We start from the raw sequence: 15000 nt of genomic DNA, 5'->3' as shown, positions 1-15000 counted from the left end.
GTGACTCACTACGGCTTGTGCACACATACATGGTTGTGACTTACCAACACAGATGTGCACACACACACACACACACACACACACCTACCTATTCAGATGCTGTGCAGTGTTGTATTGACTTGTGTAGTACCTTTCATTGATTTTCAGCGTTGTATAGAGTTGTAGTGTTTTGTTAAAAGTTCTACAGAGTTGTGTACCTCTCTGGATGATGTGTAGAGCTGTGTACCTCTCTGGATGATGTGTAGAGTTGTGTACCTCTCTGGATGATGTGTAGAGCTGTGTACCTCTCTGGATGATGTGTAGAGCTGTGTACCTCTCTGGATGATGTGTAGAGCTGTGTACCTCTCTGGATGATGTGTAGAGTTGTGTACCTCTCTGGATGATGTGTAGAGTTGTGTACCTCTCTGGATGATGTGTAGAGCTGTGTACCTCTCTGGATGATGTGTAGAGCTGTGTACCTCTCTGGATGATGTGTAGAGCTGTGTACCTCTCTGGATGATGTGTAGAGCTGTGTACCTCTCTGGATGATGTGTAGAGCTGTGTACCTCTCTGGATGATGTGTAGAGCTGTGTACCTCTCTGGATGATGTGTAGAGTTGTGTACCTCTCTGGATGATGTGTAGAGCTGTGTACCTCTCTGGATGATGTGTAGAGCTGTGTACCTCTCTGGATGATGTGTAGAGCTGTGTACCTCTCTGGATGATGTGTAGAGCTGTGTACCTCTCTGGATGATGTGTAGAGCTGTGTACCTCTCTGGATGATGTGTAGAGCTGTGTACCTCTCTGGATGATGTGTAGAGCTGTGTACCTCTCTGGATGATGTGTAGAGCTGTGTACCTCTCTGGATGATGTGTAGAGCTGTGTACCTCTCTGGATGATGTGTAGAGCTGTGTACCTCTCTGGATGATGTGTAGAGCTGTGTACCTCTCTGGATGATGTGTAGAGCTGTGTACCTCTCTGGATGATGTGTAGAGCTGTGTACCTCTCTGGATGATGTGTAGAGCTGTGTACCTCTCTGGATGATGTGTAGAGCTGTGTACCTCTCTGGATGATGTGTAGAGCTGTGTACCTCTCTGGATGATGTGTAGAGCTGTGTACCTCTCTGGATGATGTGTAGAGCTGTGTACCTCTCTGGATGATGTGTAGAGCTGTGTACCTCTCTGGATGATGTGTAGAGCTGTGTACCTCTCTGGATGATGTGTAGAGCTGTGTACCTCTCTGGATGATGTGTAGAGCTGTGTACCTCTCTGGATGATGTGTAGAGCTGTGTACCTCTCTGGATGATGTGTAGAGCTGTGTACCTCTCTGGATGATGTGTAGAGCTGTGTACCTCTCTGGATGATGTGTAGAGCTGTGTACCTCTCTGGATGATGTGTAGAGCTGTGTACCTCTCTGGATGATGTGTAGAGCTGTGTACCTCTCTGGATGATGTGTAGAGCTGTGTACCTCTCTGGATGATGTGTAGAGCTGTGTACCTCTCTGGATGATGTGTAGAGCTGTGTACCTCTCTGGATGATGTGTAGAGCTGTGTACCTCTCTGGATGATATGTAGAGCTGTGTAGAGCTGTGTACCTCTCTGGATGATGTGTAAAGCTGTGTAGAGTTGTGTACCTCTCTGGATGATGTGTGGAGTTGTGTAGAGCTGTGTAGAGTTGTGTACCTCTCTGGATGATGTGTAGAGTTGTGTACCTCTCTGGATGATGTGTAGAGTTGTGTACCTCTCTGGATGATGTGTAGAGCTGTGTAGAGTTGTGTACCTCTCTGGATGATGTGTAGAGCTGTGTACCTCTCTGGATGATGTGTAGAGTTGTGTACCTCTCTGGATGATGTGTAGAGCTGTGTACCTCTCTGGATGATGTGTAGAGCTGTGTACCTTTCTGGATGATGTGTAGAGCTGTGTACCTCTCTGGATGATGTGTAGAGCTGTGTACCTCTCTGGATGATGTGTAGAGTTGTGTACCTCTCTGGATGATGTGTAGAGCTGTGTACCTCTCTGGATGATGTGTAGAGCTGTGTACCTTTCTGGATGATGTGTAGAGCTGTGTACCTCTCTGGATGATGTGTAGAGCTGTGTACCTCTCTGGATGATGTGTAGAGTTGTGTACCTCTCTGGATGATGTGTAGAGTTGTGTACCTCTCTGGATGATGTGTAGAGCTGTGTAGAGTTGTGTACCTCTCTGGATGATGTGTGGAGTTGTGTAGAGCTGTGTAGAGTTGTGTACCTCTCTGGATGATGCGTTGGCTCTGTCTCCTCACTCCTGCGTTCCTCAGGAATCTCCACTCTCTCTCCTTCCGCACCTGACTCTCCAGATCATGCTCCTCAGGAATCTACACACACACACACACACACACACAGTTAGAAATACGAATCACATGTAAATTTGTAAACACCTGAGAACCAGTAAAACAGACACAATGAGCGCGGAGAAATAAGAGCACTGAGTAAAAACGGAGAAGAAAGAGAACAGAGTGAAAACGGCTAAAAACCAGAGCTTCTGCTCCTCGCTCCTCACTGCTGTGCGCTCGGGGTCGGGGTGAACAGCGAGTGGCTCATTATCATTTAAAGGAACAGGTGCTGAAAGCGGGCGTTCTGAACAGGGCTGTTTACACAGAGGGAGAACACTGCTGTGGGGCTCGTGGGGTTTGGACTGAAACAGAACTATGTTCCACTGTAGAGAAGAGGGAGATACGTCTCTGTGGTTGAGAACTGCGCTCGCCGGAATCAAAATACGTAAATGACATGGCACTTAATCCAGAACTGGCTCCGAGTGCAGATTTAATGCAGAACATTAGTTCAGAGGGAGGACGCCCTCCGCTTTTTTGACGAAGCTTTAAAAGAACAGCAGCAGCTTTTTCTCTGATTGAGATTCGGAGCTCGCCTTGTCCTGGGAGAAACTGAAATCCTGACACACACACACACACACACACACGCAGCTGCAGAGAAACCCGTGAGATGGAGTTTGACAGCTCCGCTCGAGCAAACAGTGCAGAGTGAAGAGACGAGCCGGGAGCTTTCTCCTCTGCTGAAAAGCAGGAAGGTGAAAATGGCTCTAAAAGTAGAGATGAAGAGATGAGGAGGAATAGAGGTTGTCATGGCAACGAGAGAGGAGCTGTAAGGTCATGTTACCTGGCCAGGTGAGGTACTAAACTCACATTGAAAGCTATGATTTTTATTTACCGCCTTTCCACTAATGGACTCTGTAAAGATGCTTCGTTTCTGAAGAAACACTGGACCTTTCCTTCTTCGACGCCCTGAAAAACGGCTGAGGATCGTGTTCTCACACACCGAAGCTAACAGGCCCCTGCTGGCCTTCATTCCTCACTCAGGAACACACACCAACGTCCACACAGCGTCCCCAGCAGCGTCCACAGCCAATTAGAGCCAAGACATGACATTTTTGGGTGAAATATTCCTTTGAAGAAGGCTGTTTCTTTTCTGTGTTTTTAAGAGGTGTTGGACACTGGCAGGTGTCTCAGAAAAAACCCAGAGGAACAGAATTCACAGCAAAAGAAAACCCGATAATGTCAGACAGAGAGAGAGAGAGAGAGAGAGAGAGAGAGAACATTGAGGGGTCTGAGCGATAATGAAAATGACAAGTCTCTTCTTTCGCCATCTCATGCCTTCTTTATTCGCTCTCTTTCTCTCTCTCACTTCTTTATTCTCACATTGTCTATCTCTCTCTCATTTTCATCTCTCTCTCTCCCTCTCTCTCTATTATTAATGAAATCGTAGCATCGACTCCCAATTATAAAGGATCTACTGCGGCTCTGCGAGCTTTGTTCCTGCAGTAATCGGTTTCCTTCAGAGAGGAGTGTACACACACACACACACACACACACACACACACTTCTTTCTACTCAGATTTCCATAGAAAACACACAGAGTTCTCTAACACACCTGATGTCTACTAGAACAACAACATCCTCCAGCAAACACTGAGCTCATATTTAAACTCCCAGACACATCACTTTCTGTAGGACTACGTACACAACGCTGGTCACGGTGACTCTGACAGAGTGTAATACACAACAGGAACTGTAGGGGGAGATGTAGGGTGTTAGTGAGATGTCTGTAGTGGTGTGAAACACTGGGATTGTGACGGAGCACAAAGATATTGAAGTGTGATCAATGCTAACGCTGACCTTCATCACCGGCTGAGCGAAGTACTTAGCGCTCCAGTCGCACAGCCCCGTCTGCAGAGCCACGCTGACAAAGTTTCTGTGTCCAGGAGCTTCCTCTCCATCCTCTGCCATCTGACACACACACACACACACACACATGAGTCAGAAACACAGACACAAATACATCACCTGCATTCTTAAAAATGATGGTTCTTTAAGGGCCCAGTGTAATTAAAGGGTTTGGTGCATTGTGAAAGCCTCCGTCAAATTCATAGAAAACACACTGGTACCACTCTGAAATGTACACACACACATAGTTTAAAATCTGTTTATTAATGGTTATTAATTATTTAGAGACTTCTTGTTTGCCGAATAGTGAACCCACATCCACCTACAGTTAAACCTCAGACCTCGCTAAATACTGACCTCGTTGCATCCTCCATCAGTCGACGTTAACCCCGTCTGCTGCAGCACACATTTGTCGATACGTTTAACCATTCAACCACAAAGTTTAATGAATTAACCACTGATACAATGCTGTTTTAGATGCTGATGATAAGATAATGTGGTGTAGATGTTCACGGGTGAAATCAGTGAGGTCTATCCTTTACCTCCAACATTTTCAGAGAGTTCTGACACTTTCAAAAGCGAGGTCACTGTTACTGTTTCTATCTCTGTGTTACTAATGATATTTAAAGTGTTTACAGCCTGATTAATAACCATTTATAAGCGTCGTCTTATTATAAAGTGGTACCAAGGTGCTAAAGGGTTCTACACGGCACCAAAAGGGTTCTTCTGTAGTTACAAAGCCAAGCCAAAACCTGTATAGAACCCTTTTCTAAGGTGCTGTGTAGAACCATCTATATCTGAAGAACACTTCCACTGTGCAGAGGACCTTTAAATCATGCAAAGGGTTCTCCAAATGTTCAGGGTTCTATTTAAACCCATTGACTTGGCTGAAGAACCCTAGAGGGACCATCGTTTTTAAGAGGCCTCCTCTGTATAAGACACACCCGAGGCGCAGTGTTAGAGGGTGTGTGTCGTACCTGGTCCGGCCCCTTGTCGAACATCTTGCGCGTTCGCTGGAACTGGTGCGAATGGGGCGGGGCTTGGGAGCCCAGGGTGGGCGTGTACGGAGGGCGAGTGGGCGGCGTCTCTCGGGTAGGGGGCTTTGGCACCTCATTGGTCAGACTGGAGCTGGACACGCCTGGAATGGGCGGAGACCCACTGCAACGAGACAAAGGACGGTCGGCTCTGTGCGAAGTGGTATGACGCACACACACACACACACACACACACACACACACACAAAGCAGGAGAATGCAGAGCCAGGCAGTGTGTTAGAAGCTGACAGTTTGGATCTACACTGCAACTCATTCACTGGTTTGTGGACACTTCTATTCAACACTTTTTCCTGAAGTGAAGGGTGTTAATGAGGAGTGTGTTCCTCTCTTCACTGCAGTGACAGTCTCTACTCTTCTGGGAAGGCTTTAGATAAGATGTAGGAAAAATACGGTGAGGATCTGATGGCATTCAGCCATCATCATCATCATCATCATCTTTTCCACTTTCAGACCCTTTATTTCAGATTTGTGGTGGCAAAAGCATCCCAGCCATCTCTGGATCCCCAGGCGCTCCAAGGCCAGCCCTCCAGCGTGTCCTGGGCCTCCCACGTGTCCACCTTCCAATTGTCCACGCCTGATGTATACCACCAGTGGGAGGCGTCCAGGAGGCTCTTTATCAGACTCCCGCACCACCTCAGCCGACTCCTCTCAGAGCGAAGGAGCAGTGATTCTGCCCAGAGCTTCCCCCCGATCACTGAGCTCCTCACCGCATCAGAGAGTGATCCAGCAACCCACCGGGGAAAGCTCGTGTCGCTGGTATCTCCTCCTTTCAGTCCTTACCCAGAGCTCAGACCGTAGGAGAGTGGGGACATAGCTTTAAATGGTAAATTCTCCACAAAACTGGTGTTGCTGATGTTGGTGATTAGTTCTGGATCACAAACAGCACTCCAACTCATCCCAGAGGAACTGGACGGAGCTCCATCTCTCCACAGTTCCACTGTTCCACAGCTCAGTGCTGGGGGGTTTACTCCGTCTTGGGGATGCTGGCTGTTACAAAGCCATGCGTAAGTGTTTAGCACACCACACGGTAATGGACTGAAGAAGAGGGCAGCAAGGGCAGATCTGACCTCTGGATATAGGGTATAGGTGTGTGTGTGTGTGTGTGTTACCCTGCTTGGTGTATGAGTGTTCCCTTGCTGGTGGGACTGGCTGGTGCTGACTGCGTTAAAGAGCCGGAGTCCAGAATCTTCTGAGGCCGGGCGTTCATCGTGGCCTTGAAGCGAAGAGAAAACACAATAAGAAACAATTATTACACTCTCCCTGTGATTAACATTCAGACATTTGTAGTTGTATTTACAGGAAAACGATCAGGTAAATATCTGAGTCAGCATCAGTGAGTGTCAAATCAATGAGCAGCAAACTAACAAAAGCAACAGCCTGAGCTCCAGTTCTCCTTTAGAGCCTCCACTGTAACGAAACGTACACAGACCACATCCTAAACACCGCTGCAGACCAGAGCTGTTTCTCAGTGTGTGTCCTTAGGTCCTGTTCTTTCATCTTCGGGAACGGTCTGAGGAACAGGTGCTAAATGGCCTCCAAGGCTCAAAGGATCCTTTCACAGGTCTCGGGGAGTCCATGTCTTGACGTGTCAGGGCAGTTTTGGGGTTGGAGGTGGACCTATGCAGGTGCTGCTGCTGTTCTCCTCGTTGCTGCGAAGGTAAGAGCCCCTGGACCCTGCGGAGGATCGGGTGATGGTGGAGAGGTTCACACGATCAGACACAGAAACACCTTCTTGTGTAAAAGAGAGCGCTGTTCCAGATGCGCAGGCGGCGAGCTGCAGCTGGAGCGAGGCTTTAATCTGATTCTTATGCAAATATCAGCAGAGTGGAGTTCAGGCTGCAGTCGGCAAAGTTACAGAGAAACAGTCATTATCTGTGTTTATGAGTTTCATTATAAACTCAGAGAGAGAGAGGGGGGGGGAGATAATGTGAGGGAGACAGAGAGAGAGAGAAAGAGAGAGAGAGGGAGACAGAGAGAGAGAGAATGTGAGGGAGACAGAGAGAGAGAGAGGGAATGTGAGGGAGACAGAGAGAGAGAGAGAATGTGAGGGAGAGAGAGAGACAGAGAGAGAGAGGGAGAGAATGTGAGGGAGACAGAGAGAGAGAGAGAGAGAATGTGAGGGAGAGAGAGAGAGAGAGAGAGAGGGAGAGAATGTGAGGGAGAGAGAGAGAGAATGTGAGGGAGACAGAGAGAGGGAGAGAGAATGTGAGGGAGAGAGAGAGATAGAGAGAATGTGAGGGAGAGAGAGAGGAGAGAGAATGTGAGGGAGAGAGAGAGAAAGGAGAGAGAGAGAGAGACAGAGAATGTGAGGGAGAGAGAGAGAATGTGAGGGAGAGAGAGAGAGAAAGAGGAGAGAGAGAGAGACAGAGAATGTGAGGGAGAGAGAGAGAGAGAGAGAGACAGAGAATGTGAGGGAGAGAGAGAGAGACAGAGAATGTGAGGGAGACAGAGAGAGAAAGAATGTGAGGGAGACAGAGAGAGAGAGAGAGAGAGAGACAGAGAATGTGAGGGAGACAGAGAGAGAGAGAATGTGAGGGAGACAGAGAGAGAGAATGTGAGGGAGAGAGAGAGAGAGAGAGAGAGAGAGAGAGAGAGACAGAATGTGAGGGAGACAGAGAGAGAAAGAGGAGAGAGAGAGAGAGAGAGAGAGACAGAATGTGAGGGAGACAGAGAGAGAAAGAGGAGAGAGAGAGAGAGAGAGAGAGAGAGAGAGAGGGGGGGTTGAAGGGGAGGGAGGGGTATGTAGAAATAAACTAGTGTAAAGTATCAAAGAAACCAAGAGGGGGAGAAGGAACATCAAAGGAGAGTAGAAAAAAAAGAATACAAGGAAAAAAGAGAGAGAGAGGGAGGGGGAGAAAGAGAGAGAGAGAGAGAGAGAGAGAGAGAGAGAAAGAGAGAGAGTGTTTACACATCACATATCCATTCTTATTAGTTCTTACATTTGACCAAGTCCAAGTCTTCACTCTCTCACAGTCGTTATTTAATGTAGAATGAACACATTAATGAACTAATTAATTAATCAATTCACCCATTCATCCGCTACATTCTCCACTCCATTTTAAACCCCTCCCGGAGCAGAGCGCGGAGATTATGAAGCTCTTAAACCTGCGGCTGAAATGAAAGCTGTGAGGAGACCTTCCGCAATGCAGAGCTTTAAAAGCAGGGGAGGAATCTGTGTGGGGTGGACGCTGTGGGGGACCATTCATTAGCACAGAGAGGGAGAGAGGGAGGGAGAGAGAGAGGGAGGGAGAGAAAGAAAGAGACCACAGGGGTCAGTCTCTGTCCGTTTGAGGTTACTCAGTAAGGCGAGATATGACTGTGCTGTGGCTAGTTATGAAAATAAAACATTTTTCCCTGGTGTTTAAACATGGCTCCAGGGGCGGTTCGTTCTTTAGGGCGATGCACCACCAAAAGGGAAATGTTTTGTTCTTTCATTCTACATCAGTAAAATCCCATGACTCTGTATTAACCAAGCTCTGCCAGACGGTTTGTCCCGCCTCTGAGTATCACTGTCCAATCAGCATTAGTTTTTTTTTTTCCCCGAGCTGCAGAGCCTTCAGTTCATTCTCATTGGGTTCTGGGAGCTCGCCCCAACGTACTGTCGTCATATACAAGGTGAGGCATGTTCCAAATGGCCTCCTACTCTATTCCTTACATTGCTCACTTTGTAGTGAAGTATATAGTGAATAGGGCACTGGCTCACTGCATCATATACAAAAACACGGGTCGGATTTGGGGTGCTTTTACTTTAGTCATTCACGTCAGATGTTTAGTAATTCCCGTCTAATTTAAATATTCTTTGAAGTATTGTTTACACCTAGTACAATTTCTGCGGTGACAGTGGTGAACAACGCTTACAGAGACATATTTATCACCAGTAGTTTTCCTACAGTAATGAACTATTCTAGCAACACGCCCCTCAACACAGTCCTCATTTTGGTTTAAGTGCACTTCTGAGGACCTCCCTAGTGGACAGTGTTGGTGAATGGAGGCAGACGTCCTCCTCTAAAACCCAGGACGGAGGAGTGGATGTTTACCTTGTACGCGATGCTGTTCAGGACCTTCATGGCCAGGTCAGAAACCTCAGGGAAAGGGTCTGCAGCCAGATGCAGCAGAACTCTCCAGATCTGAGTGTACACACTGTTAAAGGACACACCTGGAGAGAGAGAGAGAGAGAGAGAGAGAGAGAGAGAGAGTCAGTCTGATTCAGAGTCTGATCCGGATGAGATTGGACACGGATTATAATAAAGAATTAATAACAAAAAATAAAAAACAGCAGGCTTCAGCATCTCCACAAGGGGGTGGTATTAACACTCCTGTACCAAGTGTGCTTTGCATCAATGACACTATTGCCATTTTTCCACTGCAGGGTCTCTACTCGTCTGTTCTCCTCCACCAGGTGAATCAGGTCCTGGTTCTGGAAGCGGGTTCTTGTTTAGTGGCTGTTCTCTCGTGGTTCAGAGAGAGTCGAGTAGGGACTAAACCGTGGCGTGTAAACCTTGCAGAGCGCTGATCGTCCAGAGAGAGTCGTCACTCTACGCCACGCGACGCAGACGACCAGCACCAACTCTCCATCTGTAAAATCTCCAGCTGCAGCAGAGATCACGTTTGTTTTTATCCGACTCACGACGGCAGCTCGTAAAATCACGCCGTGGTCTTTTGAAGAGGTTCAAACGCTCCTTGGATCGGTGGCCGACGAAAGAATCCAGCGAGAGCTGGACGCTGCAACAAGGAAGGAACAAACTCTACTGATCTGTCTGAACTGATGACGGAGCTGTGTTCAGTCCCAAACAACAACAACACGCCGATACACCATGAGTAAACACTGCTTAACGTTACCGCCGCCGTTGTTGTGGTTTCCAAAGACCACTGTTCCCCTTAGAGACGGGGTTAGAGACGACACTGGGTACGAAAAGTAAACAATTTCGTAATTGTTTACTTTGACAATACCTTTTTATCATCATTGTCTGTGGTTCATAGAAAATACACTTAAACCCCCAAATAAGGATAAAGTACAGATTAATCTCGGGCCGTTCGCAGGCGTCTAACTCTCTCCCTGATGATCCTCGCCGCCTGCTGCCGATCAGACGCTGACATTTCAGCTGAATATATAGTGGATATAAATCTTTAGCTGTGGATTGGCATTTATCTTTCCCTCTCTCCAGGGTTCTCTCTCACTACAACATGACATTAGCGATCTGCGCGGGTTTTAACCTCCAGCACGGGGTCCGTAAACGCCGTCCTTTCCTCCGCGCCGCGCCGAAGCCGATCAGACTCAACCCTCACAGAGTCACAGAGAAAAACAGGAGCCCTGTCACGTCTCGCTCAGGGCTCTCAGGAGGGAAGCAGTGAACACCCCGTCTGCAGAGATCTCACCGCTGTGTGTGTGATGGAGATGGAGTCCTGAGGCTACACAGTACATGTCCAAAAGTTTGGAGACACCCCGTCAAATCAGGGAATTATCAGGTGACTAACGTTCACGCGTGGACAAGGACATTCAGCTCAGTCTGGAATTCCTGAGACGCGTCGACGGCCTTAGAGCCCTCCTTCACACTCCTTCTGCTTCTTTTTTGGGCTTTGTCGACATGTTACCCTTGTGGTGTTCTGAGGATGTGTGTGTGTGTGTGTGTGTGTGCGCGTCTGCCACAGTCATTGACATTCACAGAGTGTTCCTCACACATTCGCCCCAGCAGGAGCTTCTTCAACTCTCGCTCTGGGGAAAACCCCTTAAACACACAGCCACACACACACACACACACACACACACACACAGAAAAAAAAACTGATGCCTATGTATTTCCCTCAAAGCTGAGCTGGCTAAAATAAACAAAAGCTGATCCAGAATCAGCTCAAACTACAGTTGTCTGTAGCATCCTCCGAGATCAGAAAGTGCAGCCTATTCTTCTAATGTAAATATAATACATTTTATACACACACACACACAGACCGAAAAACAGAGAGAAAATGTCAAAAGAGAGAAAAAAAAAGAGAAAGCAAATGAAAAGGAAAGAAGAAAGAAAACATGAGAAAAAACAAAAAGAAAAAGAGGAAAAGTGAAGGGAGACGAGTAAAATATAACTGAAATGCAGTTCATCATGTTATTACATTTCAACACGACACTAAACAGGGCAACACTACACTACGGGGGGAGGGGGGGGCAGGAGCCCGAGACCCTGGAGCCAGCGCCACAGAGTCAACAACCAGGAGCTCAGTCAGGACACTGCACCTCAAACACACGGCATCAACCCCAACGCTGGAGCTCGAAGGGTTAATGAAGTTCTTTTCTCATGGCACTTATCAGCAACACGCAGCTACCCATAATGCACTGCAGCATGTGTACAGGATGTTCCTATAGACTCCCTGAGCTCCAGGATCTCCACTCAGCTCTCTAACACACACACACACACACATCTATATGCAGTTCTGTATGCGGGACACACACTCCCTCATGGAGAGGTTATATAAGAACACAGCAGAGAGAGAGAGAGAGAGAGAGAGTGGGGAGAGGACAAAAAGAAGAGAGGAATAATAGACAGAACAATAAGTTCAAAGGAGGTTATAAAGAAGGGAACATCAGAGTGTCCTCAGACTCTACAGAGGACAAAGAGGACAGGGAGATTAAAGTGGGGAGGTGTGTGTGTGTGTGTGTGTGTGTCTGCCACAGCCTGTGACCCTCTCAGCCGTGTATGTTTTATTTGCTGAGTTTAAAATTTAAAAGCTCCTTATTTCTGCACCAGCCACGTTTTATTCTATCTGCACTGTGTGGGTCTGAAAGGACGTGGACCTCTCCAGGTGCCCGCAGTGAATCACTGTTTTGGCTGAAAATAAAACAGATAAAAGGTCCAGTAAAGTTGAGAAACCTTCTATGGAAGAAAGCGAGTGAGGAAAGTGCTGATGGGATAAAAGCCGCGAGCTGATTGGCTAATGGACAGAGAAGAGTTACGACTGAAGAGAAAGTGGGAGATAAAAGGCATCGGAGCAAAAATGTGTCAGAGCAGGGTCATAAACACACTCACACACTCCGACTTTATAGACTACATCACACACACGGTCAGCACAGACACACACATCAGAGAGAAAGAGAGAGATTTCCAGTTACTCTGCATCCATTTCCATTTCTGTAGTTACACTGGTTACACTGTGCTAGTTTCCATGGTTACACTACATGTATATTTATGGTTTCACTATATGCATTTCCATGGTTACACTACACCTTTTTCCATGGCTACACTCCACGTATTTCCATGGTAACAATGCACACATTTCCTTGGTTACACTGTTCTTGTTTCCATGGTTACGCTACACCTGTTTCCATGGTTACACTACACCTACTTCTATGGTTTCACTATATGCATTTCCATGGTTACACTACACCTACTTCTATGGTTTCACTATATGCATTTCCATGGTTACACTAGACCTTTTTCCATGGCTACACTCCACATATTTCCATGGTAACAAGACACACATTTCCTTGGTTACACTGTTCTCATTTCCATGGTTACGCTACACCTGTTTCCATGGTTACACTACACCTACTTCTATGGTTTCACTATATGCATTTCCATGGTTACACTAGACCTTTTTCCATGGCTACACTCCACATATTTCCATGGTAACAATACACGTTGCCTTGGTTACACTGTTTTCATTTCCATAGTTACGCTACACCTGTTTCCATGGTTACACTACACCTACTTCTATGGTTTCACTATATGCATTTCCATGGTTACATTACACATTTTTCGCATTAACAAAATTAAACTACTGGGTACTTTCTCCTCCGAGTGTGTTGAGCTCTCAAATGCCTGGGTGTGAGCAGCAGTGCAAAAAGAAGTGATGGCTGGCCGTGAATGTCTCGCCTGCCTTCACCACTCCAGTCGGGGAACATCAGGTGATGGTGAGGTGTGGAGCACTGATATAATAAAGACCGGTGTAAAGGCGGTGTAAACGGCGGGTGTTAGGTGTTCTGACCTATGAGGGAGTTGAGGGAAGAGTAGGAGCTGACTCGTCTCATCTTGTCGATGGTCTCGAAGGACAGGATGTACTCGTCATTATCTGGACTCCCTAGAGTGCTGCTGGCACTGCTGCTGGCGCTCAGGTTCCCTGGAGAAAAGGTCAGCGGGCCACCTTAAAAAAACACGACGACAAACAAACAGACACGTGTCAGCAGATTAGACCCTTGCCACCTACACTGCCCACGTTTTGATGGGAATAAACGGGGTTAACACACAGAGCTCATGTCACAGCACAGTGGACACTGGCCCTGATCACGAGGTCGTTAACTACAGCCCAGTGACGGACAGATTAAAGTGAGAGAAATGAAAATCCTCATCCACAGACACATCCTGCCAGCTCTGCAGCGATTTCTGGAACAAAACAAGCTACAACAACGTTAGCCCGACTCTTCATTATTAAATCTTTAGTGTCATGGGGCTCGGCACCAAAAAAAGAGCTGGGGTTTGTTTTCCTGTGGGATGTGTTTCTTTGCAGCGCTACATTAGTGAGGCTTGAGATGAACAAAGTAGAGAAGCTCTGATCTGAAGTTGATCTGGTCTTGATCTTCGCTTTGTTCTCAGAGTCACATCACATTTATGTCAGATTTCAGACTACACTAATGCAGGCGGAGGGGGCGGGGTCAAACCGCAGTAATTTGGGGGCGGAGCTAAAACGCTGTATGATGATAGGGTAGGACTAAGCTGCAGTAAGATGAATGGGCGTGGCTAAACTGCTATAGGATTAAATGGGCAGGGTCAATTTGCAGTAGGCTGAAGAGGCGGAGCTACATTTGTTTAGGCTGAATGGGTGTGGCTAACTTGCTACAGGGGCGGAGTCTCAGGGTTGTAGGCTGATGGGAGGATGATGAGTGTGTGTGTGTTTGTGTCTGTCTTCACCTTCCTCGTTGAGGTTGAGGTTCTGTAGGCTCTTGTTGAGGTTGCGGGCCGTGGTCGCCGCACGGATGTTGGTGTAGGAGTTCACTGACCGCAGCCGAGGAATGGCCGGACTCTCACGGACCGGAGTCAGATTCCCAGACTCTGCACCGGAAACAAAGTAGTATGTAAAGGTGAAGGTGTGTGTGTGTGTATACCTGTGGTGTTTGCAGATGAAGGTGTGTGTGTGCGTGTGTGTGTGTGTGTACTTGTAGTGTTTGCAGCGGAAGGTGTTTGCGTGTGCGTGTGTGTGTACCTGTGGTGTTTGCTGGGGAAGGTGTGTGTGTGTGTGTACCTGTAGTGTTTGCAGGGGAAGGTGTGTGTGTGTGTACCTGTGGTGTTTGCAGATGAAGGTGTGTGTACCTGTGGTGTTTGCAGATGAAGGTGTGTGTGTGTGTGTGTGTGTGTGTGTGTGTGTACCTGTAGTGTTTGCAGGGGAAGGGGTGTGTGTGTGTACCTGTAGTGTTTGCAGGGGAAGGTGTGTGTGTGTGTACCTGTGGTGTTTGCAGATGAAGGTGTGTGTACCTGTAGTGTTTGCAGGGGAAGGTGTGTATGTGTGTGTGTACCTGTAGTGTTTGCAGATGAAGGTGTGTGTACCTGTAGTGTTTGCAGGTGAAGGTGTGTGTGTGTGTGTGTGTGTGTGTGTGTGTGTGTGTGTGTGTGTACCTGTAGTGTTTGCAGGGGAAGGTGTGTGTGTGTGTACCTGTGGTGTTTGCAGATGAAGGTGTGTGTACCTGTAGTGTTTGCAGGGGAAGGTGTGTATGTGTGTGTGTACCTGTGGTGTTTGCAGATGAAGGTGTGTATACCTGTAGTGTTTGCAGATGAA

General features: G+C 47.3%; 1 protein-coding gene across 3 annotated transcripts in view; it reads right to left on the bottom strand.

Annotated features, from left to right (window-relative positions):
* The window catches only part of rptor (regulatory associated protein of MTOR, complex 1), a 119479-nt gene that overhangs the window by 18206 nt on the left and 86273 nt on the right, over positions 1–15000 (bottom strand). For all 3 annotated transcript variants that reach the window (XM_066665779.1, XM_066665780.1, XM_066665781.1), the window contains exons 20-26: positions 14139–14279; positions 13219–13374; positions 9282–9400; positions 6354–6457; positions 5167–5347; positions 4142–4252; positions 2221–2326 (exon numbers count right to left, since the gene is read on the bottom strand). In XM_066665779.1, coding sequence (XP_066521876.1) covers positions 2221–2326; positions 4142–4252; positions 5167–5347; positions 6354–6457; positions 9282–9400; positions 13219–13374; positions 14139–14279 — 918 coding nt within the window. The remainder of the gene's footprint in view (positions 1–2220; positions 2327–4141; positions 4253–5166; positions 5348–6353; positions 6458–9281; positions 9401–13218; positions 13375–14138; positions 14280–15000) is intronic.

This window comes from Hoplias malabaricus, chromosome 3 (genome assembly GCF_029633855.1).
Source record: "Hoplias malabaricus isolate fHopMal1 chromosome 3, fHopMal1.hap1, whole genome shotgun sequence".
NCBI lineage: Eukaryota > Metazoa > Chordata > Actinopteri > Characiformes > Erythrinidae > Hoplias > Hoplias malabaricus.
Note: the sequence above shows the minus strand (reverse complement) of the source record. Positions and strands in the feature narration are given on the sequence as shown.